The 27,417-nt window shown below is 43.0% G+C and overlaps 1 protein-coding gene across 7 annotated transcripts in view; it reads left to right on the forward strand.

Annotated features, from left to right (window-relative positions):
* Positions 1 to 27,417, forward strand: part of phldb1b (pleckstrin homology-like domain, family B, member 1b) — a 131,466-nt gene that overhangs the window by 22,860 nt on the left and 81,189 nt on the right. For 3 of the 7 annotated variants that reach the window (XM_030397004.1, XM_030397010.1, XM_030397025.1), the window contains exons 1-4: positions 17,037 to 17,100; positions 17,217 to 17,318; positions 21,748 to 21,871; positions 24,590 to 24,760. In XM_030397004.1, the coding sequence (XP_030252864.1) occupies positions 17,038 to 17,100; positions 17,217 to 17,318; positions 21,748 to 21,871; positions 24,590 to 24,760 (460 nt within the window). In that variant the 5' untranslated portion in view covers position 17,037. Of the gene's footprint in view, positions 1 to 16,046; positions 16,198 to 17,036; positions 17,101 to 17,216; positions 17,319 to 21,747; positions 21,872 to 24,589; positions 24,761 to 27,417 lie in introns of those variants that run through there. The other 4 variants (XM_030396989.1, XM_030397017.1, XM_030397049.1 and 1 more) reach the window with 4 other exon arrangements.

Below are 27,417 nucleotides of genomic sequence, written 5' to 3' on the forward strand. Positions count from 1 at the left end.
ACAAAAGCCTAAGTTTGCTCACGGCGGCCATAACTTGGTGCACAAACAAAATTTACCCATTATGCATAAACATATGACGTTATATGCACATAAATGCGCAGATACGGAGCAATCAGAACATACTCACATAACATGTACAAATGAAATCAAGTGAAATAAAGCCACATACTGAAAGACATATCACTGTGAAGCAGTGTCCTCGCGCCTCTGATCCAGTGAATGTAGAAGCGAAGCGGCTTCTCTCGGTGTGTCAAATCTCCTCTGAGTCCCGCTCACCGTCACCTTCAGAGTAGCCGGGTACAGTAAGGCGTAGGCCGTGTTCATCTTCCTCAGCCGTGCCTTTATGTCATCAAAAGCTTTTCGTCTCCGGACCACCTCAGCTGAGTAGTCATTAAAGAAGGAGATCCTGGGCCCCTTGTTTGTGGGGTCGTCCTGGTTAGACCGGCGGGATCCAAGCCGACGAGCTGCCTCCATCACGCGTTGCTTATCCGTGAAGTTATGAAACTTCACTATCAGTGGCCTGGGACGTTGACCGGCGCCGGGTTTCAATGCTAAGGACCGGTGTGCCCGATCAAGTTTCAGCCGTCCTGCCTTTGTATCCATTTGGAGGTATTCGGAGACCCACTTTTCGAGGAATTTCACAGAGTCCGAGCCTTCTGAGCCTTCGGGTAAGCCAACTATACGTATGTTGCACCTGCGACCTCGATTGTCGAGATCGTCTATGTGCTCCCGCATGTCCTGCACTTGCTTCTGGAGAGACGCTAACTTGGCCTCTGATGATGTTGCCGCGGCCTCCACATCAGCAATCCGTTTCTCCGCTTCGCCTACTTGGGCGGCAACCGCCTGTAGCTGCGAGGTCTGTTCTTTAATAGCTTCCAGGACAGTAGATATCTTGGTGTCGATTACTTTAGTAAGGTTATCAGTTATTCTGTCCAGGGCTTGAACAATATCTGGCTCCATAGAGCCGGAGCTAGCATCCACGCTTGGTATCTCAGGCGAGGCACTTAACGTTAGCTCCCCCTCATTGTCAACATTAGCAGGGGACTTCTTCGACGAATTTTACGTGTTTCTGGGCATGTTGTCCGAAGCTTTTGAAAAATAATTGTCCAGGCTCATGTTAAAACACTTCCCGTTCAAAATGCAACACCGTTCAAAAATGAAGAAAAGAGATATAAACTGACAAATGCCACCGGAGCTCACTCAGCCACGATGTCTACTCTACGACGCCATCTTGTCCCCCCCTGTCATGGCAAAGTTAAGAAACACAGATGTAATATCAAGCATGGTGTCTGAGGGATACTTTAAAGCAGACTTTGGTTTATTGGTTGCTCTCAACAAACTGCTGAAATATTATAACAACATGAATCCATCTTTGGACTTTACAGCGAGTTTGCCTTTGAAAAATGTTACTAGCTAACAGGGCATGTGAGCGGAGCTGAGCGTGCGAAATATAGTCGCTTTTTTTTTACGAGAAGACCGCGGCAGCCCACTAACACCCGCTATAAAGCAGCTAACATTTGAGAATAGCGGCGCAGAGCCGCTGTTCCACTGTCTGGGGAGAACCCTGCAGGTCATATAGGTGCAACGTCAGGAATTGCTCCCTCTTTTAAATTTGAGCGAGCATGGAGCGAAAGAAATTTTAGGTGAGCAGAGAGCGGTCTTTGAGCGGAGCTGTCTGTTATGACTTTGAGCGATGGAGCGATGGAGCGAAGGAGCGAACACCCACGTAAGCGGGGAGCGGAAATTCTCGCCGCTCAGCTCTGCTCACATGCTCTGCTAGCTAACATGTTGTTTACACATGCAGCAGACATGGAGCAAATCTAGCGTTCATTTGGGAGTACCAGAGATAAACCAGCTGCCTGCTGCTGAAACAGTGAAAGTGTCTAAAAACAAAACTCTGAGCTGAGAGATCCCTTCAAATTTAACACAATAATTTGATTGATTGTTCATTAAAGAAAATACATAAATAAAAGATTGGTACAGCTTGAAAGAACATGAGAATCCAGTCATTACTCATTCAACCTTTATTTAAATCTGTTAAAATCATTGAGTGAATTTTCTTTTTTGGGTGAATTGTTCCTTTAAGTCTTGTGTAAAATAACTGATTTTGGGACAGCCTTCATATAATCAGACTTGTCTTGGATGAAAGTCAGTTGGCTTTCCAGTTTGAACAGGTTGGTTGGAGGCTGCTCTGCTGTCAGTCCAGTCACCAACTTTTTGGTGCCAAGCAAATATTCATGAAAGGGTTCATACTTCAGCTGATCTCCTCTGATAGTATGCAGTAACATGCTGTGACTAAGCTGGTCCTGCTTCTCATCACCTTCATTATTATCAGCATATCACTAGTCCTGGCTCTGAGCGCTTGTTGGCAGGACAGCACGCTTACCCTCATTGTTGGTGTTGGACTCGAGCTGTGTTTCAGTCCTTTCTGTAGAACCTTGAACACAGCAGCCTTAAAAAAACACAGAAGTAATGGCTCTCAAAAGTTGGTAACTTGCTTTGTCACTAAAGACAGCAGTTTGTTTTCAGTCTGCCATACTTGCAGCTAACAGGGCATTACTATTAGTTATTCAAAAGATGGATTTTCAGTGGAGCAGACCTTTCTCAGCTTACTTGCAGCAACACAGCGAGTGGAAATATTGAGCTAATGCAATATAGCTGCAATCTCACTGAGCAGGCGGGCAGCAGTGAATCAGGTGTTGCATAAGTGAATGTACCAAACAGAGGTGTGCTTTAGGAAAAGTAAAAAATGATATTTTACAACTGTTTCCACTCCTGATTCAAGAGAAACACTGAGTCACCTCGGCCTGCGGCTGCAGCTCCGTGCCTGAGTCCCAGTCACCAGTTTGCAGTGTTGGATAACAGTGGTTTGGATAGCGACAACAAGTATTCTTTCACAGTGACTTTGAGTTCTAATTTCTACTGTCACTGGAGACAATAATCTGATAATGACAGGGTCCCTGATCCTCAGAAGTGCTGCGCTGCAGTTTCACATATCTCTGCTGGCAGTGATTTCACAGCTTTGATGACAACATGCAGTCAGCCGGGTGTTCATGTCCTGTTATTTGCTCTGTGTTCCTCTGTGTTTGTGCTCTAACCTGCACTCATCTGAGGAGAGTCTCCTGAGGATCACGTTACATCTCAGCCCTGTACAGCCACACATTCCTACTGTCAGACAGCCAAACTAAAGGTGAGAGGTATATTCATTCACTTTCCTCACCTAGTTTGTCCCAATTGGTCCCCAGCAGTGTTTCTGTAACCTCTCATACCCTACCAGGCAAGTGTGTGCAGTATGTTTTTATGTGTGTTCAGGCGCCGGGCAGATGGTGTGTTTAGCTGCCGGCTGATAGTGGCATCTCTCCAATGCTGAGCGCTTGATGCCAGAATAATGATTCCGTGTTTACTCATGCTATCAGGCTACGAGGGATACACTGGTGTCTCACTGGGCATAGATTTGCATTTTAATGTGTGGTGCTTAGGCTTAGTCTTATCCGTGGAAAAATACAATATTGCGCAGAGGTAATCATTCAGAACAAAATGCATGTCTTCATTCAAAGCGATGAATGACCTCTCTGCAGTGGGAAGCACTAAACGAGGAGTCATATCGAGCCTTTCAACCCCGGAGAATTGCTCTGTTTTGCTCAGTTTTGATGTCAGCGCATAATTCATTGATTGAACGCGACCATGCTGACAGACTGGTTCGTCGGTTCACGTTCAAACCAAATCTCGTTTAAAGACAGCATATCCCCAAATAAATCCTTTCCTGCACCAAATATTTGGCCTGTGAATAGATGGCCACCAAGGAGCTTTTCTCACGAGAGAAAGCTTGCCTAACACAACTGAGCCCATTCATAAAAGCACCGAAACACCAACTGGGACCCTGCTTCAAACCCAGCTGTACCCGCTAAATGTTCTAGAGCAAGTGACGAGTGAAAGCTATCTGTCATATATCAATTTCAAACTGCACAAAGTTTGGTTTTGGCCACTTAAGGGCAGCGTAACAACCAATTAAAGTGTTTCTGGGTAACACGTTAGCAAGCAGTTACAGAAAAACTGTTGTCTATAAGTTGTGTACTTGTATTATCCCAAGTGTTTCCAACAATGTTCAAACCAGAGAGATCCATAAGTTTACCCAAGGGGACATTGTGTTTCATTAGGACGCCTGTCGCTACTTGTGGGTCCGGGAAGTTGTCAATCCAACTAAACTGAAGGTGAATTACATCTCAAAACATGACCTCCACTGTGAACATTTGAGCCTGAGTCACAGACAGATTTTCATCAGAAGTGGTTGTTGTGATGTTCCAGCTGTCAAACAGAGAAGCCAGTTTGACGACTGAAACATCTGTGTTCATACGTGTTACTCATAGTGTCTATCTGCCCCAAACAGTCAGATTAGTTTGCAGTACACTAGCCACATGCTAATGTTATTGAGTAATGAAACCCTCCAGCTCCAGTCAGCAGTAAACATTACATAATGTCAAGACCTGACAATGGAGGTCTCCTCCACAGATCACTGCTGCAGTCAGGTTGATAAACAGGAGTGAACATAAATCCAATTTTTAATCTCAAATGTTAAAAAGTAATCTCTGAGCTCTCCTCCCGTCGGTAAACGTCTCCAGATCAGAGTAGAATCTGATGTGACTTCAGGTGTTTCTTCCTCCAGAAGGTCTGGATCTGCACGGCCTCTCTAGCTGACTCTAAGCAGCAGAGCAGCAGCTCTTGCCCCCAGCTCCACCCAGTCCTCCCCTCAACACTCAGCAAACCTCTTTAGGTTTAATAGAGAGCCCCCTGTCTGCAGAGGTTACATATTGTTTGTTTAAGTATTTGACTTTTTGTGGCCTTTTTGAAGTTGTTCTTCAACTGATGTGTTGACATACAGATTCACACCCAGCAGACATGAGCAACATCCCCCAGCAAAATCCACCTGATGAATGTAAATCCAATAAACACTCTCCTTTCAGCTCTGTTTTGGTCTCCATGAACTCCTGGGACAAATGTCTGGCTCCTTAGTTATCAATGCACAACTGTAGGTACAACGTCAATTCATTGTCATTTTCTAAACAACGAAGCTATGTTTGAGTCCTTCGTGCTACAGCTCTACTTTACTAGTTGATTGCTCGATTTGTCTGATGTAGTGTTCAGTGGGCCTGTCACAGCTTTAGCTGAGTTATGTACCTTGATATACATATGTATATAAACCGCCTCAGACTAACACATTCTTGTTGGTTTAATCCTAACAAAAACAAACAATAAGTTATGGTTTTAAGGGGTTAACATCAGGTAAGCTAAACAGCTGTTAGCTTTAGCTTCTACATGAGAGGTAGCATATGATCCTTCCATCTAACCATTAGAAATAAAACAAATAATACTTAAAAACATTCTGACACAATGGTTAAAAATCAGCTGCAGTAGTTGAACATGCCTCAACAGACACATGTTCATAGGACACATAAAGTTACACATCACACTTGTGTAAAACCAATAACAGTATTTATGTATTTAAGTAAATATAGTACTGATCATCAGCTGGAGGTCAGTTCTCTCTACAGAACCAGTCACATCACTTGCTGTAATCGAACTCAGAGAGTAAAAATAAAAGTCAGAAGAGTGCAGACGCTGTAATAACATCAGCAGCACTCATAGTCGATGTCAGTGTCGTCCCACAGTCGAAGCTAACCCTGACCTTGGCCTGTGTCACTAACAGGAAATGGTCCCTGGCTCGGCTGGCTGTACAGGAAGTCTACATATAGTGACTCTCAGACTGGCGGGATGAAGCCTCTCTGTATGTCATCTTCTTCCTCTAATCTGTCACACACTTCCTCCTGGTGCTCCCGAACTCTTTTACTGTTGTTCTTTGAGTGTGGGAGTGTCTGCCTGTGAGTACAAATGTAATGCTTGGAGCTCCTCAACATTTTTGCAGATATGAAAACATTTTGTCTAGTAAGCTATTTTGTCACCCTAAATGGTGCTTTACTCTGCTTTTATTCTGACAGGAATATTGACATTAAACAATCTCAATCTCAAAGACACTATATAATATTCTGACCGACATTATTTGATGGATATGCATCAAGATAAGTTGTCACTAATGAGAAAGTTACTGCTCTTGTTTTTGTAGTAGTTGTTTCTCGAAGCCAAGACACCACAACCAAGCCGTTCAGGATCAGCCAATGCAGCTCATAGCATGACCGCCATGTTTAGGTTTTGATACCACCACTGGAGTGAAGATCACTGATGCCTATGCAGTCTGCCATTTATCATGTGGTTGAAAGTAGTGGAGAAAAAGTTGAAGGACAAGATTTGTTGTGCTCAAACTCTGGATTTCCTGTGTCCTCCACCAAACAGTAATTGCTCCAGAGTGCCTGAGTTCTTCCAACACGTTTGAGGTCAAAATTCTAAGGGGAAAAAAAACATCTTTGAAGGTCAGAACGTCTTCCTTCCTGTATTTCCTTTTGAACAAGTAGTAAATTACTTTCCCTCACCTCCCCCATCTGGATTCTCCTCTAAAATATTCCATGAGATTCCAGAAATTCCAAGACTGGTGCAAAGAATGCGAGGTCGTCTGTGGTCCAGCACGATGAACCATCAGTCAACCAGACAAACCTTGATGTCAGATGGGAAACCTCCTCTGGAATCTCTGTCTGCCGTCTGTGAAATAGATTTCAGTCACCATGTCACTGCTTTCTCTCGTTTCATAAACCAGCCTGGTTGGTGAACATGAGCTCATGTTGAGCTGTGTGTAGTCTGATGATGTCACCCAACAGCAGACATTCAAAGCAGATATTCCGACATGTCGTAGTGGGCGAGGCGCCGCTGTTACTAATAATGGTAAAGGAGAAGTTTACCCAAAAATGAAGAGAGATGTTCCAGCTGTTTTTATCTTGTCATTGTTGTTATGATGTTATATCCAAATCAGTTACCTCATTTTTTTCCCAGCGGTTCACAGCACTCTGCTGACTCTTGTTAATTCGGCTGAAAGAGCCATTTATCAGAGAATTTTACAGCTGGAACACTTGGCTTCAACATCAACATTTTAGACATTTTACTTCTTTGTACATTTAAACACAGCAGTGGTCGACATGTTGTTGTGCCTGGAAATGAGCATATAGCGAGTCCACCCTTCCTCCCACGGCACATTTTTACTGCATTTTTGTGGTTTGTTTCTAAAAACAGAAGGTGTTATTTGGCTTTGGCTGCCACCATCAGACAAAAAACAGTGCAGACAGGAGACTGCCTGAAATGTATGAAATGTATCTTCAACTGTCAGTTTCCTGAGCGGGGGACGCTATAATGCCAAACATGGCGACTGGAGAAACCCGACATTTGTCTCTGACAGGAGAGAGAGAATCGAGCCGGAGACATGTAGAGGCTGTGAAAATGATAAGAGAAGACTTGAGAAGACTTGATTCCTAATGAAGTGAGCTAGAGAGCCAGAGAGAAAAGGAGGGATGGAGAGAGAGATGTCCCTGCAGAGGGAGGATCATCCAGCTGGATTCATTATCAGACCTGAGGAGAGCAGAGCAGAGCTGTGTGGTGGCAGCTGGCTGGACAAGATAGACCCAAGAGAGAAAGCATCAGCTCCTCCTTCTGCCCCGACCCCCTCCTCCACCACCCTGCTGCCTCCTCTCTGTCCTTCCTTCATCTGCTGTCAGCTTGATTGTGGCAGTAATGGCTTCCTGAGAACAGAGCCATTATGGAGTTTTTAGAAACACTTGTGCCTCTTGACAAGTCAAAATGACTGCAGTGAAAAAGGACTACAGGCTCATTTCCTCTTGTCTTAGACTTGTTTTTTATGTTCCCTTGGTTCATTGAGGGTTATTTTTGTTTCAGCATAGTTATGCGTTATGAAGCTATAGAAAGACGCAAGTCCCGCCCCTTCCGGGGGATCCCATGGGACCTGATTTCAGAAAACTTTGTCTGGTAGTGAATGAACAGAGACAAATGATTTATTGATCATGTTTGAGTTGTGTCATGAATCACGCATACAATGTTTGTCAGTTCAAAAGATACATTTCAAGCTCAATAAAGTCTCAGTTCGTTGTAATTAAAGCAAAATCTCATTCAGTTTTGTGTTCAAGAGCACAGTGAGTTACATCATCGCACTCAACACGTGTCCAACACCAACATGGCCACCAACTGAGCTCAGAGTATGCAATAAAAAAGTGAAAATCACGATAAATCTGCTCATACCAACAAGCGCAGTTATGTGAAAGGAGAGCAGGTCAGTTCTGTTAGCTGCTAACATACAGGAGACGCTCTACAAGATTAAGTTAGAGGTTTTGGCGACATTTAAGGAGATGACGTCACTAACAAGACTGTTGGCTGTGGAGTGTTTATAATGACGTATTTTCACAGTCTGATATTTCATTAGTTTGAAAAAGTATATTTAAACTGAGAAAACATCATATATATGATTTATAAAACAACTCAAACAGGATATTACATGCATTTGTCTCTTTTCATTCACTACCATACAAAGTTTTCCTGACGTAAGGACCCAGGGGGGAAACTGGAAGGAGCGTGACTTCGGCTCTCCTGTTGTGGATATTGAATGTGTGTTACGCTCCCACCATGAAGCTCGCAGTCTGCAGACTCTGGCCTGATTGGAAGCTTCCGGTAAAGAGGCGGACTTTGACGGAACAACACAGTGAAGGATCTGTCCGTCAATAAACTCCATAAATCACCTTGGTACTGTTGATTGGGAAGTGTTCATTGGGACACTGATTGTTAGCAGCTGTTAGCTGTGACAGTAACAACAAGTAGCTAAAGCTGTGTGTCAGGTCAGAGCAATCAGAGGACAACTACTGATCCAGTTTTACCTACAAAATGACTCTTTTTTTGCCATTGTTGGGCTTGATACTAGCCTCTATAGAGAACAAGAACAAGACATATGTCATAAAAACACTTAAACAACCATTTTGACTTGATGGGAACTTCATTCTTTTTACAATATCCAGTTTTAGTCCATTATAGCTATTTTAGTAACAATAGAAAAACAAGAAGATATTACATTAGGCCACTGAACACACTCACACACACTAAGTGATGGGGGTTGTCACACACACTACACATACACTGTTAAATGAATGCTGGCTGGTATGTAACCCAGTATTATTCATGCATTCACTTTTGCATAAACATTAATACACGGTAGCTAATGTTGGCTGATAAACACAATGCTAATGTTAGCATTTGAAGATGATTTTGCTTAGACTGGAACTTCAAACCACATAACAGTTTTTTTCTTTTTGTTCACAGAGTTGCTCTAAAGATTGGCCTCCACATTCACCCACAAAGTACTTTGCATTCATGAATATTGACCTGATCTGTGAGCTATGTTAGCATCCACAGCTATCGAGCAATCGAGCTGCTTGAACGACGTGTCAGTTATGTGACCGTGCACATCAAAGACCAAAGCTCTGAGCACGGTGTGGATCTTGGTGTCACATCATGGAAACATACAGACAATTATAACGCGACAGGCTCCAGTGCTCAGTGTTTCTGAAACAGAGCAAAGGGACAAAGACCAGACAGTTATTTGTCTTTACACGTGGTGGTGTGTACTTTACTTTTATTTGCACACAGACTCACGTCCGGCGGACCTCCATAAAGCAGCCAGGTGTGTCTACAAGGAGGTTTGTGACACACCTGCAGAGCCTCAGTGCCTCCTTCACGTCCGCTCATTTAATCCTCGTCTGTTTGCCGTGCTTCTGCATTTTTCTGCCAAGATCAGAGTGTCTCATCAACACAGCGTCTCACCTGTGGCTACAGACTGCATCTATTCTCAGCGCCAAATCCTTTCAACTCAAGATCAGACCTGCACACAGATCTTTGTAGCGTGAGGTCACAACTTGGCTCCTTATCAGTGACCTCTGACCTTTACAAAAGAGGGGCTGTGGGCTTTGATTCTAAACAGTCATCATAAAGTAATTGTTGGAAGGGAGGAGAATCTATAAGAATTTATGAAATCAAAAATGGAGGTGTATAGCTGGAAATGGAGAAACATATATGATGTTATTACATAGAACATGTTATGTATCGATTTCACAAAAAAGTGAATGTAGTTTATTGTAAAAATATGAATTGGGACAAATGAGTCACTGGAGAAAATGAAAATGAAGAAAACAATTGTGCCCCTATATTTAAAGCGTCTGAGCAGTATGCAAACATATATGACATATTAGTCCGACATCAGAAGTACTAGTGCATTGCCCGTAGGAAATATGATTTCCTGTAGAACAGTGGGAGGTTAAGCAGCTTTTTCATGGATGGCCAAATGAGGCTGTGTTTGAAGGTGGGACGTCAGGGATATTTAGGTTTGTTGTGAAATCTGATATTCCAGGGTATAATTGGCTGTTTTTGACTATTTTTATTTTTATTTTTTTAAGTATTTTTTGGCCTTTTTTTATGGCTGTATTGAAAGTACAGCTGAAGATATGACAGGAAACAGGGGAGAGAGAGGGGGAGTGACACGCAGCAAAGGGACCCAGGACGGGACTTGAACCCAGGTCCGCTGCAGAGCCTCGGCACATGGGGCACGCGCTCCACCAACTGAGCCAAACGGCGCCCCTTTTTGACTATTTTTGATTTTGCCATTATATTTCACCTTAAAAATTATTTACTTGGTGTCATTATTTTCAGCACAACCTCACATGTGTGACTGTACAGTTATTTTTTCATTTTGACATACTGTATTAACACAATGGACCTAAAATCACAAAAAAACATAAAATCAGAGTAGAAAAAGTTAGATTTTTTTACTGTGAAAACCACAAATATGTTTAATAAACCATTTTTTATTACTTATAATGCAAATATAAATTGTTATTTGCTAAATATGTGCATACACCTTAAACATTTACAAAGTAATATGTAACTATTTACATCAAAATGCAGGCAATGCTTATTCAGCTTCTCCTCATTATTCTGACTCATTAAACAAAAAACCGACTCCACTACTCACTAAACACACTACACCAAACACTACATAACACACTAACTACACACTCCAAACACGCTAAATGTCACAAACCTCTCAACTCTCAATATCGCTGTCTACACACCGACCGTCGTTGCATGTCAATCATCTGCCTACGTCCCTCCCACAACTTCCTGTTCCTCAACAACCAAACTTGCTGCTTGGACACTTTCGTGACAAAAGCCTGTTTTTACCGTTTCTTCCTGCAGCAGACACAAAGCAAACGTGACGGCAATGTTCGCGAAAAAGCGTGGCAGACATTATTTACCCTAAGTCCGGTTTTGGACGTGCCGATGTGTCCAGTCCGTCGCCTCGGGAGGTGGACTGTGTAGCTAGCGGCTAGCAGCTAGCTACACACGAACATCCACAGATTCCGATTCCACGTTGTTGTCCGCGCGTCTCCGGATCTCCTCAGACCCGAACAGACTCGGTCCGGACTCGTTTAGTCTCATTAATCCACAACAGTCAGTTTAGATGCACAGAACAGAACGGGACCGAACTGCCGGCAAAATCCCGGTCCAGCTCGCGCCGCTGCAGGTATAAATCTGCTTGTTTCTTAAGGTGGGGGGTCGCGGTGGGCTCTGCAGTGATTGGCTCCGGTGCACACATGACTATGGTGGCTCCAGTGGACAATGCTCGTGGAATTTGTAAAGCATTTATGAAATAATTTATTAACGGTATCATTGCAGTCCAAACAAATGCGAAGCTGCACACCCTTGAACCAAGCAGCAGCCATGTTGAAACTCTCAGGTCAGTCTGATCCTGATCCGCAGAGATATTTGAGGCACACACACACACACACACACAGACAGACAGACAGACAGAGATTCCTTGCTTTTATAGAGAGATGGTAGATGCATGCTCTCTTCAGATGAGTATGACATGACCCGTCCTTTTGTTTTCACATTCCTGATTATCAGCACATTCCCTGATATGGCCCCTCGCCTGTTTAAACTGCCCAGGAGGAGTGAGTGCTGGATGGATGAGAGGGTAGACAGCACTCCACACCTCCTCTAGACAGACCCATAGACTCACTTCACTCACCAGAACCTCCCTTTTTCTGTTCTTCCCCCCTTTTCTACTGTAAAACCTCAATGTTGTTAAATCTCACTGTTGTAAAGCACAGACTGGATTTAATGAGGCTATACTGTGTAGCATATGTTACTGCTGACTGGTTGCCATGGAGGTGGAATCATTCCCCCTTGGTAAACCAACTTCACTCTCCCTTTAAGCATCACTGTACAAGTATTTGCCCTTTAAGCAGCAGGAGCCAAGGGTGAAGATGTCCAGTGTTGGTTGGTCTTCAGCATCTCTAAACCACTAGACTGGATAATGTCAGTTGACCCCCCCCCCCCGAGCTTTAAATTACAGCTACTGTCATGTCAGAGACCCTCGTCGATCCACACTCTCTCTCTGCAGCTGGCTTGGATTTGTTGGTTATATGTAGCTCCCCAGAGGATTAGCCTTTTTCATGTTGGACGCTCCGTGAGCTTTTCGTCTAGCACCATCATCAAGACAGATGTCTCATTTGCATACAAGATGTCTGATACTGAACAAACACTGAATTAGGTTTAATCAGTCAGCTCTCAGGAAGATAAAACATTTAACGCCATACACTCCATGGCCTTTACAGTGATTTACAGACCTTTTATCCTTTATCTACCTAATCTAACATCTGATGCAAATATATATATATATATATGTATATATATTAGGGAGTACCCTGCCCTCGCCCAGAGACAGCTGGGATTGGCTCCAGCAAAAACCCTTGCGACCCCATAAAAGGGATAAAGCAGTTACAGACAATGGATGGATATATATATATATATATATATATATGTATATATATATATATAGCGCTTTATATATATATATATATATAGCGCTTTACAACAGTTGTCACATTAACCTATTCATACGCACACATTTGTACACTGATATGGGGCTCATCAGGCGTAAGTTGGGGTTCAGTATCTTGCTCAAGGACACAATAATGTGTTTTAACAATAAACCTTTCACATTATAACTAAATATTGATCCATTTGTTTGGATACTAATCTGATTCAAATAAGCTTTGTTGGCATGAATGTTGAAGTTACCTCACTGCCAAAGCTGAATTATTGAATGATTACATTTCACACAAGAAATCTAAATAGACAATCTCAAGGTAAAGACATACGTTTGAAACATTACTCAGTGTAAATCATTTAGAAATGCTTAGTAGAGCTTGTTTCTCCTAGTTTATGACAATAGCCAACATATTTGCAGCTTAATCTAATCAGGACATCTGCCCAACATTCAGAAACTTTTTCTGAATTCACTTGAATATGACTGTCTACAGCTGCACGTAGGCTCATTTCGTCCTGATTCTTCCTCTCTTCCTATCATCTATATTATTCATCCCATCTCATTTTTTATTCAACATCCAGTTGGCAGGCTGTCAAGCTTCCCTCCCTGCTTCTACAGTTTTGCATTCCAACTAAATGGTGAACCTCCCTCCCTCTCTCGCTTTCATAACCCCATCAAAAAAAAAAAAAAAAAAAAAAAAGATTCCCTCATGTGTGAGGAGAGATCCATGCCTGCCCTACAGAACACAATGCCAGCCTTTCTGTCCTGGTATGAGAGGGACAGAGGGAGGGAAAGAGAGAAAGAAAAAGAGAGATTGGGAGCTCTTTGTGTGTCCAGTGAGAGTTTCTGGATCTGAAGAAAGAAAAGCTGCTGATGTCCTCCCCCAGTCTGACACAAGTGGGCTTTGATGTGGTGGGAACAAACACACACACACACACACACACACACACTCAGAGACATATAGGACTTTAGCTTCACTTCACAAAGAACTTAAACTGTTGGGTAACAGACTCAGCTTCAACCTCCCATTTAGAGAATTACACCAACTTGGTCTGTGCTGACTGTATTAAAATATCTAAAAACAACAAAGGTTTCCTCAAGGTAACGTTGGAAGGGAAGTCAGAGAATGAGACTGAACGTGATGTGAAGAACGCGTTACATGTAACCTCGAGTCTCAACAGATTGATTTGTTTTATCACCAGTGATGGTTAATTATTTTTATTTTTTGTATTTAAGTGTTTGTTTGGTCCGGATCACTTTACTGCACATTAGCTGTAAGCTAGTCAGCAACAGCACGCACCGAGGGCCTGTGTGTCTGTTTGAATTCACGTCAACTTGATTCAGAATCCATCAGAGACTCTGGATCCCTCTGTTCTTTTACCCGTCTCTTCTCTGCACGGTTACATTCATGAAGTAATGCACATTTCCCCTCTACCTCCAGTCAGCAGTCAACGGTACAGAACATAAACACCCGACAATGGAGGTCACCTCTGCAGGTCACTGCTGCAGTCAGGTTGTTAAACAGGAGTGAACATAAATCCACTTTTGGGGGCTCATCCACATGTACAAAAATTATCTTTTTTCGTCCGTTTTCCTCAGCATCATTTCAAGAATGCGTCCACACGGATCCACTGAAAACGACCGAAAACGCTGTAGTTCATATTCCAGCCTCTAGGTGGCGCATGAAAATTCACCAAAAACGGAGAAGAAGACACGGAGCATGAGCAGAAAACTTTCGCACTGTAAACAAACAGACAGTAGACGGAGAAACCGAACACAACAAGAAGAAGATGAAAATGGCTAGTACAAGGAAACCAGAATCATTTGTGTGGACCGATAATGAGGTCGAACTGCTGCTGCGACTCACACTCAACTACAAGGAGAGGAAGTTGCAAGAAAGGCTCAACATCTTCTGCAGCACGATCACGAGCATGTAGTCCCCCATTGTTGTTGTTATTGTTATGGGACGCCGTGGGGTTCAGAGGTCAGAGGCAAGAGGTCGAGGGGTGGGGCGATGGCGTCATCGTTTTGGAAAGTATGTGGATTCGTTTTCCACACGAGAACGGGAGGGCTGCGTTTTCGGATTTCTCCACCCTGAGACCCGTTTTCAAAAAAGTGCGTTTTCAGGATCCTTGTGGACGGTCGGCCAAAACGATGCAATACGTGTGCGTTTTCGCAAAAGAGCGTTCTTGTCTGGACGGCCCCTTAATCCCAAAAGTTACAAAGCAATCTCCGAGCCCTCCTCCCGTCAGTAAACGGCTCCGGATCAGAGCAGAATCTGACGAGCCTCCAGGTGTTTATTCCTCCAGAGCTGGAGGCTCTGAGCAGCTCCACCTCCAGCCGCCCTGCGTCACTTGTCCCTTCATGCACAGCACTCAGTAGCAGCAGACGTGACATATTGTGCGTTGAAGTGTGTTTTGGGTTTCAGTTAAGTGAATTGAAGCACAGTAGTGTAACAGCAGCTGATTCCAGCAGCATTAATACAGCTGCTCACACACACAAAGGGGACGATTTGTAAAAAGAGGAAATCATTTTGTTTTTCAGAGTCATTTTTGGTGACTCGTTATCTTTATTTCAGCTTTTTGTAACTTTAGCTGCATCCGTGCAGGAGCACTTACATTCTTATTTATGATTAGTTGGCAAAAACCCTTCTTTGTTTTTTTTGAAAACTTAGTTTATGTGATACCCACATACATCTATCCATCCATGGTTTATGCAGCAGTGACTTTTTAATGATTATACTGTATATTACTGTATTATACTGTATAATCTATCCATCTATGATTTATTTGTCTCCTTCACCATGGTCTCCTTGTTATTTCTGACCATTATTGTGTCAGTCATCACTCTTTCTTCCTCCCTTCCTCTATGCGTGTCCTCCTTAGATCACCACTTACACACATACACTCACACACACACACACACACACACACACACACACACACACACACACACACACATCCACACACACACACACACACACACACACACACTCACACACACACACACACACACACACACACACATCACACATCACACATCCGCACGTCTCTCTGTTATGTGGGACTTTGGTGCTGCCAGTCAGGAATGTAGGTCTTAGTTTAGTGGAGCAAGCAGCAACAGGTCCACCTCCTGAGCAGGAGTTTGTGGAGGATACTGCACCGGTAGCTTGTGACAAAAGACTGAGATCAAGACAAAGACACAAATCTGTGTTGCATGGACAGACGCGGTGTTGAAGAAACTGTGTTGAATTCACTCAGCAGTCTTAGAGGTGTCCTGCTCAATCAGGTTCACACTGATAGGATTGAGTCAGCGGCCCGGAGCAGCTCTGTGCCATGGAGGCTATGCATTTGCTGGACAACTGGAGAAAGGTAATTTATTTATTATGTAGAGACAACCAAGGTGAAATTTTACATTGGAAGCATTGCATTGCATTGAGTCCTGAGGGGATGCAGTGTGTAGTTGGCTGAATTGTTGCCTCTTCTGGCTCAGAGAAGAGTTTCTTGTTGAACTGAACATTATTTTTATTTTCTGGCTGTTTTGTGATTTACTTCCCTGGGGCTGACTCTGCTGAATATCATTTCACGGGTCTGCCAGAAGAGCAAATATGATGATATTGCATTAGTGTCTTGTTATCCTGCAGGCACAGTACATCTGAACCATATTTTTCCATCCCTGCTGCACAACATTTTAGGCATGCAAATGACTCCGGGTACACTCCATGATTGCTATAATGATGTGTTTTCTAATTTTTCCTGTGTGGTTTCCGGTGCTTCCTCACAACCACAAGCTTCTCACAGTTCACATAATGACCGTTTTCTCACATTTGTGTGCTTATACTCAGTCTGGACACGTGTACTAATATAGATATGGAATGTATTAATAGCTGTGTGTTCAGTGCTGACTTGCTGGAAATACCCAAAAATGACTGAGTAAGAGGAGAGGAATTTGGGCACAGTGTGTGAGAGTGTGTGTGTGTTTTCATAGACACCACAGAGGCTTAGGTTGCTGATTTCCAGTTAATGTGTCAACTACCAAGAGATTTAAATGTGCGTGTGTGCTACTTCCTCAAAGTGTGTTGCTAAATGCTGTCTACCATCTGTTGTGTATGTGGTGTGTGTGTGTGTGTGTGTGTGTGTCTGCGTGTGTGTTTGATGACAGCGTGAATCACATCTTTACACATTAGTGTGTAGGCAGAGTGGGGGTGGGGAATGCCGCTAAATATGGTGCAATTTTCTTACACTGTTGTGAAAAAAGAAGACCACACACTGACCGTAAGAATGCACAAAGACACACACAAGATTCTGACCCTGGCTGAGATGAAGTCACACTTGACGACACTCGTTACTCATTCTGTGGCTCACATGGATGTTGTCATTTCCTCCCGCAGGATCTCCATGTGTCGCAGGGAGCTGTGGACAGCTCAGTGGACATGGACCGTCTGAACAGGAACATGCCGGAGTGTGGACGCCAAACCCGCCAGGTGTTACAGGTGAGTGTGGGTGTTTGGGGGATTTTTTGGGGGGTGAGACGGAAAGACAGAGCCAGAGCTCTCATTGTTCTCAACTTGGCAACCATCGGAGAAAAACACAGTCATGTGTTTTGAATGTGTCAATCTGGCTGCATGTTTCCAGCGTGGACACATTCTCGTGCAAACAGTAAGAGCTCTCATCTTCTCATCACTGTGTCCATTGATGTTAAATGTCACCACACTGGCTGTTCTGGCAGAGTTTTAGCTCTTAAACACTCCATGGATGATAAAGACAGAGTTGAGGGCCCAGCTGACTGAACAGGCAGCAGGTCAGGTCAGGCCCCACAGCTGGGACACGTCCTGACAGCATATGTCAGTATGTTGTAAGGCAGGAATCTTCAGCCAGAGTCAGTAATTAGACAGAGCCGGAGATTGGTTGTCTGTGTTTCCCACCTGCTGGGCCTGACAATCCTGTCAGGCATTAAGAGGAGGGTTGCGTGTTCATGTGTGTCATACTCATGTTATGGGGACCAATTTTTCTTATAGGGACAAAACACAGATTCAGGTTAATTTTAGGGTCAGGAGTGGAGTGGTTATGGTTATGGTGAGGCTAAGTAATGTAATTCAGAATGTCCAGAATGTAATTCCCCAAAAGCAATTGTCACACAGCTCTCTCTGTGTGTGTGTGTGTGTGTGTGTGTGTGGTCTGTTTTTTTCCTGTGAATGTATCGGTGCAAAAAATTGAATATAAAACATGTCGAGATTAAACTTTAATGCTTCCTGTATGGAAACTAGGACGATGCAGCAGATTCCGCACAGACGATAAACAGGACTATAAATAAGAAAACAGCAAACTGGAGGTTTTTAAATGTAGTTCAACCAATTTAAAGAGTTAGACTGTAAGAAGGTAAATTAACTTCTCCTTGAATAGTTTTTATAAAAAAAAAAAGGATATGTGTTTCAGAAAAAATTCAGTAGATATAACCTTAAAAAAATGTGTTAAACCAGATTGTTAGATGTTCTAGTATGTGTGTGTGTTTGCATAGATGCAGTATGTGTACATGCAAGCACAATATATAAAAAGTACAATATATGTGTATATTTTTGCATGGTTTTGCATTTGTATTTGATGCTCCTGCTTCATATATAATAAGACTTATTCTTTTTTATTCATTATCATTTACTTTGCTCGTGATATTCTAACCCCTAACCCAGCAGGTGGGGGAGGGGTCTAAACTAATACTGGTCCAATAGTTGGATGGTTGTACGTTGAATTTAAGACAGGAAGTTGCCTTGACACACATATATATATATATATATATATATATATATATATATATATATATATATATATATATATATATACATATATATATATAGTATATCAGCATATCTTTCTTCTGTTATCAACAGTGCTTGTGTTTTTACAATCAAACAAAACTTGATGTTCATCCTCCAGTCAGTTGTCATTACATAAATTACAAAATCTTTGATTCCTGTCCAGACCTTATAAATTGATGTCAATGGACATAAAGAAATCTAAATGTAAAATTTAAATGCTGAAAGCAGACATGCACAATAAATATGGCAACAGATTTAGATACACAGTGTACAAAATGTGTGTCACTACATCAAATACAATATATCTAACGTACAGACATAAAGTATTTAACTTACATGCAGATTCGGACCGGCATCACATCACCTTGCGCTGCATGTATCTGTATGTGCAGACAGACACAGAGAGGAGCAGGCTGTTGCTGGCTGCACCACATGGGAGCAGCAGCACACAGCATACGAGCCCGTATGACTCCTGCAGCGGCACCTCCCCTCTCCTCCATCATTCCCAGTAAGCCTCCCAGTGCCTCCCAGTCAGTCTCTATCTCAGCAATCCTCTTAGGCTTGACCCCACTCCACCAACGGCACCACCACAATCAGTTAATCCTATTAGGACACACACGGCTAGCTAACCAGCCGAGGGGCTGAGTCAATGATCGCACACAGGTTGGAAACAAGTAATGTAAGGGCTCAAAAGTGGGACAAAAAGAAAGAATCGCAGCTGTTTTTAAAAATGCAAATCTATGCCAGTGAGTGACTCCACAGCCATCAGAGTTCATTTAACACTTGAGCTGGCACAGAGCTCTATCAGCACCGGTGAGCAAACAGTTCTTCATTCAGTGTCTGTCACTGCTAAATAAATGAAAAATCATCTGCTGTGATGTGAAACTAATGAGTTCAAGACCACACCTCACTGTCACTGACATATAAGTTCATAAAAAATATAATTAAATCATCAAACAACATTGCAAAGTTTCTTAACATTACGGTTTCAACACCACACGGATAACCAGACAGAACTGTGAGATGGACATATTTATATATTTAGATTTATTTCTAATCAGCTAAGCAGGGAGGAAATTTACTGTCAATTCTATATGATCCATTCACCTGGAGCCTGAAATTAAATTTTAAAATGAAGCATAGCAACCCTATAATAACCATGATTAATACATTGTTAATTTGTAGTTGATTAAACTTAAACTGTTCACAAACAATGAAATGTTTTTAAGCCATTTATTTATCAGTTGTAAAGTTAGCAACATCAGTTTCATCTTTATGACATCCAAACAATGTTTATAGGTGACCTACACAGTATGTATTAAACACTAACAAATATAAACAGTTAATGATAATTAACTATATACTTATAATAATACCAGTTGAACTCTACGACAAACAATTGTTTACTGAATGTTTCTGAAAAAATTGTATTGTTTGTTAACAGTCAAATAACTATTAACTAATTGATGATGTTATTATAAAGTGTTCTCCTATCCTTTTGTCGTTATTGCAGATAATTCAGTTTCAGATAATTAGCTGTCAGTTTAATAAATGAGACCACACGAGATTGATGTTTCTCCCTCCGTCAGCTGGACGGGAACATCAGTGTAAATGTGGTTCTGATTAGCCAAAATCATTTTCTTCCCTTGGAATAATGGATGTAACTCAACAGTCATTTCATGACATCAAACCCCAGGAGGACGAGCCGCAGACACAAGGAGGAAAACAGAAGACATTTTGCTGCGTTTTTCCCCTCACTACACCGGCAGTGATTTAACAACAAGAGGACGATTAAAAAGCACATTTGTCTTTATATCAGGCATCGCTGAGCTGAAAAAGTGCTCATCACAAGTTAGCTCATCGAGCGCCCTCCAGGAGCTTCATGTTTCTTAATTGCAGAGTGCTGTTGCTATGGCGACATCCCTTCCCCCTTGCTGAGCCCAGAGCACACGGCGATGCTTTAGGCAGAGCTGCGAGGGGGAGAGGGGGGAGATGACACACACATGCAGACACACACACACACACACACACACAGCCGGAGCAGCCAGCGATGGAAATGACCTCCCACAGTGAAGACATTCAGACTCCTCTCCTCAGCCCCACAGAGGAGGGTGGGTCTCTCTGTCTGTCGGCCTGATGCATTAGTGAAGCAGTAAAACAGAAACATGAGTGTCTTTTCTCCCCTCAGACCGCCCGTTAATACGACATATCCATATCGCGTCATGCATAAACCAAGTAGTTCAGTTAATGGACAGGAAATGATTGCTGATCAGGTCTCAGTCACTGTGTGCCATTTATAGTGCAGACATAGTTGTGCAAATGGAGACAGACGTATAGATTACATACAGTATGTTGCAATGTCTGCAAAGCTGTGAGTGACATTTTATTTGTGCAGAGTTTCAGTGCTGGTGTTCCCCAGGTACTTACTGATAATGCAGCTCATTTACACAAGTTATTTATGAGGATTTCTAATAGTTGTTTGGTATGAAATAGGTGATTTCACCCTTAAATATTTCAGCCTGAGTCACGTCAGTTTAGACACGGTGGTTATTAACAATGAAGACAACAACTCCCACAATCCCACACTACTTACGTCTCTTGTTTTGTTTGACTGAGAGACATCAGGAAATTTCTGACAACCAATGGCCTGAACATGGCAGCCTATCACACCAAACTGTTTAAGAGACCTGCCAGTCCACTGTGTCACTTCTACCCTCTGTTGGCTCGTTAGCAATAAAAAATATGCAACGTCCAGTTCCACTTTAAAAAAAGGCATAGGAAATACTTGGTCAAGTTTAGAGAAAGATCAGGGTTTCTCTTAAAATAGACTTACATATTACGTATTTATTTTTTGCGCCCAGGTGAGGCAAACCATCCCCCTCACTCACTGACCTCTAGTGGTTCAGCGAGTCTAGAAAAAAGTGTGATTTTTTTATAACAACAATCACAAAATCCTTTTCTGTGGTTCTGACTGTTACACATATTCCACAACTGTTTTTGATTCTATCATAAATCAAAGGAAAAAGGCAGACAATCAGTCAATTTTAATGCTACACAAACACAAAAAAAAACTCATTTATCCAGACCCCAAAACTTTCTTTTTTTCTAGAGCACTCCATTGGACCTGATTGAGACCGGAAAGGGGCTGAAGTTCCAGGCAGAGCGCCCCCACTTGGTCAGCCTGGGTAGTGGTCGACTGAGTACGGCCATCACCTTGCTGCCCCTTCCTGAGGGTGAGACCATCACACCAGTCAGCCTCAGAGACTGACGTAGATGCAGCCACTGACGTCACCCTTTCAGAAGACACTGCTGTTGTATTATTGACCACTCTTGCATTATTCAGTCAGTTAAAAATCTAAGTGCTGTAGATTTTACCAGTGAAGTCACAACTTCTTACATTTCTGACTTCACTGGTAAAATCTCCAGCTCTTTGTTGACTTTCAGTTTTGGTCTTGGCTTTACAGCATGAAGTTAGTTTGAAATGGTTTTATTGCAGTTATAGACACACACACACACACACACACACACACACACACTTATACCTCTGGTGACCCGACTCTGTTATCACCTCTATATCTGTCATTCGTCCTTGTCTGTCTCTTTTGTCTGAGCTGCAGACACTTCATCAGTTTCTGCCTGCTGACCTCTTGGCCTTTGATGTGCCTCTTTGTATGATGGCCTGTCTGTCTGTCTGTCTGTCTGTCTGTCTGTCTGTCTGTCGATTGTTTCATGGCAGGTATAGTGTGTGTAAATCATGTTTCTATGACTCAGATGTCCCCTGTAATTTCCACTTGGCATTTGGGGCAAACCACCATTGCCTTTCTAGTTTCAGGTTGATTCTCTTAATGTAGTCTCTGAGGACATTGCTCCCTAACTGTCGAGTCAGGCTTACTAAACAGTGGTAAATAACGTTTTACCATTTACCTCTCAGGTTAGAAACATATAGACCATATGTATAGGCTGCTGGTGGTGTTGGGAAAGTTATTTCCAAATAAACTAAGCACAAATAGTAAGGACATTTGTGTTTGGCGGATTATATCTTTGTTGTAACAATGCTTTGTGGCAATACACCATTGGAAAGCCTGTTTATTTCCCTTTTAAAAGGTGCCACATTTGTAATGATCATGCATTTGTGGGATGAGCAGCAGAGCTCAGTGTTTGGGTTCAGCCCAGGAAAAATTTGCCAGATCTTCTCTGCCAATGTCAAACAGCTTATTCTGCTGTTGCTACTGACTCTTGTTTAGAGCTTCTGGTACCACAGGTGCTGACAATCAGGTGCCTGATTGGCTTCTGATTGTCAGCACCTGTGAACATGGGCCCTGCTACAGTGGTCAGTTGGTGTCTGCTCCAAGAATCGGCATGCCAACTAGTAGATGACCCTTGGATAGTTTTACACCTCTAATCATTCATTGGTATCACATAATTACTGAATAACCAACTCTGGTAACAAGTACTGATTGGGAAACACTATGTGCATGTCTTGTACAAGAAACATATGTTTCTAGGCATTGTACTGTACACATGCATGCTTAAAGCCCCTGTACGGAGTTTTTAACTGGATATAGTAAAGTCTCTGGTTTCTGCTGATGTGTCTCTGTTACCTACAACAGCAAATGAGCCCATCAGCGTGAAGATACGCTTTTTCTAAGTAGTCTAATTCTATACCTCTGAAAGGCATTGGTCGGGTCGGACCACTGACGAAACGATTTACGGCAGTCAGACTGGAACTGACGACATTCAGGATACGGCATAGCTGTTTTGTTGCTACGCTAGCCAGTGCTAACCGAGCTAAAACTTTTGTCATGGCTGATAATGAGACAAAGAAAAGAAAAAGAATTCGAATCGAAGACCAACGAAAGGCCGAGAGGGAATCCGATCAAGCTAGGGCTAAAACACGGATAAACATTGGCGATTCCTTCCAGAGATGGAGAGAGTTGCGGGGCTTGAAGGGAGGGTCAGATCCATAATTCGCCTGATTCCTCCTAGACAGGTTTGTACATTTTATTCCATTTATGAAATGTAATGCGGGATGTAGTTTACAGCAATACATGAATTTATGTTGTTACAACAAAGCTGGCTAACGTTACCACTAGATTAGCTCTTGATACTACACTCGTGAAAACGACAACAAACGTCTTAGATCACGCATCCATTTCAGCTGTGTGTATGCTTCAGCCCAGCCGACCTGCAACGATGCATCGGTAATATCCTCCTCTGTCATTATAAATGATTCAGTTTCTTACTTAGAACAAAACATCCATCACAATCACTGTGACTTTGCTGTAACGCTAGCTCTGTAGCATCGTGGGTAATATATATAGCTGGGAAATTGCAGCGCAGCAGCAGCATTACTTTGTTTCACCGGCGGCATTTTATATTAAGTAGAAATACAAATAGACACATTACCTCGTCCATATGCACGCTGCAGATAGCTGCTAAAAAAAAAAAAAGTTTTCAAAGCAAGTCCCGTCGTCTTTCCGACGTTTCCAAAACAAATCTACACGCGCCGTCCAGACAAACGTCTTCACGACAGTGGGCGCTAGAGCTCATGGGAAATGCAGTCTTCATTCCGACAAAACACTACTGCTTTCATCCAGCGGGGCCGCCAAAATCAACACTAAATGAAAAGTCTGAACAGGGGCTTTAAATATTAAAGTGGCTGGTAGACTTTAGAATTTACCAGCCACAGTGGCAGGTGGACAAAAATGTAAATTTCTATCCCTGGCTCACACACACACACACACACACACGAACACACATACACACACACACATACACACACACACACACACATACACACACACACACACACACACACACACACACACACACAACACACACACATTATTATCATAATTGGATATAATTTAAAAAAACAGTAAACAGTTCATCCATGATCATGTAAATGTTTTGTGAATCCATTTTACTCTGACTGTTCATCTGTCCACCAGGCCGGACCACAATGGGTCATGGACCCATGGACATCAGCATCCAGGGCCCCGGGGTGGCTGCCCAGCACTGCTACATAGAGAACAGGTCAGGGCTCATCACGCTGCACCCCTGCGGGAACCTGTGTGCTGTGGATGGGCTCCAGGTCACACAGCCCGTCCGTCTGTCACAAGGTAGGAATTGGTCTGTCCCTCGGTGCACTCGGCCATACTGGGTGGTTACCTGCAGTTCGGTTTACTTACAGGCGAAATGCTTCTCCTTTGTGTGGATTTCCATTTCTCCACTGTAGAGCAGACATCAGAGGAAACCAGTGACCAGATGCCCTGATCTGCTGAAGTGTATGATATTAGTTAATGTAATCCATAGATCAGCTCTCGGCCTGGTCAATGAAAACACAGCGTCAGTACCTGCAGGTCTATTAGATTAAATACACAGTCTATGCTTTGAAATCGATTGAAGGACAGCCTGGGCTTCCTGTGTTAATACGTTAATAGAACGAGCTTTGCTGTGCTCAGGCATGCAGTTATTGAAGAAACCAGAGGGAGAGATTGAATTGATTTTCACTCTGCAACATGCCTGGGTGGATCTTAGATTGGATGCCTCGCAGGATTTTACTGAAATGATCCTCTGGGACTGACATTTTAAGGTGAAGCACTGCTTTGGTAGAAGGCAAAGCTGCCTGGGAACGTATGGAGGCTGTGGCACCTCGATGGACAAGGACACAAGGCCACAGAGTAGAAAGGCTCCTGTTGATTCTGGAATATGGAAATCATCAGATAAAACATTAATAAAGCACAATATACTCTTCACTCTACACACTTACTTAGTTGTTTGTTTTGAATCTGGGCTGTCCAAGTGTAACGCCGTGTCTGAGCTGAAGGACAAAAGTGAAGCTTTCAGAAGCTCCAGGATACATGGCACCAACTCAACAATGGAGTCCTTCAGGGCGAGCCATGCAGGTGATCAAACAAGTCCCCACTTCAGCAGTCTGGAGCAGATCATTTACACACTAACCTGACATTAAATTCATCAACTGTACTGTGAAAACCGTGCAGGGCTTCTGCACACTATGTATGTCCAATACGGACCAGTAGTCTCCAGACACCTGAGGATGAGGGACAAGATTTTAATATCAGAAGTGTTCAGTTTGTAGGTTGTTTGTAGTCTGAGTGTTACGCTGGAGCAAATAAGGTGCACCATAATGTACGAGACGGCAGGCAGGAAGTGCAATGGATGAAGTTCTTATCAGGATCATGGCAATACGAGGGACGGGCAAACACAGAGGGAGGGAGGGAGGGAAGAGCTAGTGAAGGGGATGTAGTGCAGGTGAGGAGGAAAAGCCGACTGGGGAAGAACTGAGGTACAGGGCGGGGCTAACAGATAATGGACAGGTGTGGAGGGAAAATCAGGCTGTTTAGGGCCACAAACAGGAGAGATAACAGAACACCTGAAAGAGGGCAAAATACACCACAGGATCCTAGAAAACACACAAAACACACACACACACACACACACACACACACACTCACACACACAATGAAAGTAAAATGACAGGACCACGGAACTGAGAAGTATTGACCAATCACGTTTGAGCGGGCTGTGGTTGCATCGAGCACTGTGTGGAGAATAAAAGGGGTGATCCCAGAACGCTGGCCTTCGTCTGGCGGCAATTTAGCTTGTTATTATCGCTGTCAGACATAGAGATATCGCCCGGACGCCCTCGAGTTGCTAATTGGACTGTTACAATGATGGCAGCACAGTAGAGGAAGTCCAGAAGCCCTGTATCCTCCACTGTTGCCCCCTGAAGCTAAATCATCATCAGATGATGGCTGATGGGTTCAAGGTTCAGGTTCTACATGTTTCAACCGCTGTACCTGAACATTACAACATGTTTTTCTTGCTGTGATTGTTGCTCCTGTTCACACTGACAATTAAAAGACTCCTCCTTAATATTAGGAAGAGTCCTAATCTATCCTCCACAGTTAGTTCATACACATTCTGTGATTCTTTATGTGATCCTCGCTCACCACAGCTCAGCAGGGAACTGCCTGTACAAACACAAAGAGGGATTTATGAACCTAACAGATTGTAACCCGGTTTGTCTAACTCAGACTGATGAGGCACATTATCACATTATCTTCACTTCAACTTTGGAATAAAGTTTTGCACTGCAGGACTGTTGATTTTATACCGCATCACTTGCACTGAGATTATTTTGGATTTCGGCAGAATAAGCAGGTTTTTTTGTCCATCGGGGCCTCTGATAATTGTTTCAGACAGATTTTAAGAAACAGGAAGTTTTCCTGTAAACTATGAATCAGTTTCAGCTAAAACGGACAAGCGGATGTATTTCTGCATCGTAATCCTTTAACACATCAGAGAGGAAGTAAAACTGTAAAGCACTGTTGGAATCTGGTCATGGAGATTCATCGAAGTTCACATCAGAGCCTCAGAGGGAGTTAAAGGGACACTACTCATCATTACTCACAGGATGTGAACTCCCCTCTCTGCTGCTGTGTGATCACACACTGCAGTGTCATTATTCTCATTCTCAGGCAGGCGCTCACCTGTACGAGACTACTGACAGCATAATCATAGGCACTCCAATATCACTCCCTCTGAGTGTTCCCTGCATGACTGTGGATGTGTGTGTGCGTGGAGACGAACGTGTGTGTGTGTGTGTGTGTGTGTGTGTCCCTCTGTCTTTTGGTATTTCAACCTGGACTCTGGCTGGGTAACCTGAGCGGGGACACAGGGCTATTTATACTGCCCTTCTACCCCAGATGGGTCCCACTTTGGCCCCAGGGAGGGTTTCAGCTTGGAGAATGAG

This window comes from Sparus aurata, chromosome 2, assembly GCF_900880675.1.
Source record: "Sparus aurata chromosome 2, fSpaAur1.1, whole genome shotgun sequence".
Classification (NCBI taxonomy): Eukaryota; Metazoa; Chordata; class Actinopteri; order Spariformes; family Sparidae; genus Sparus; species Sparus aurata.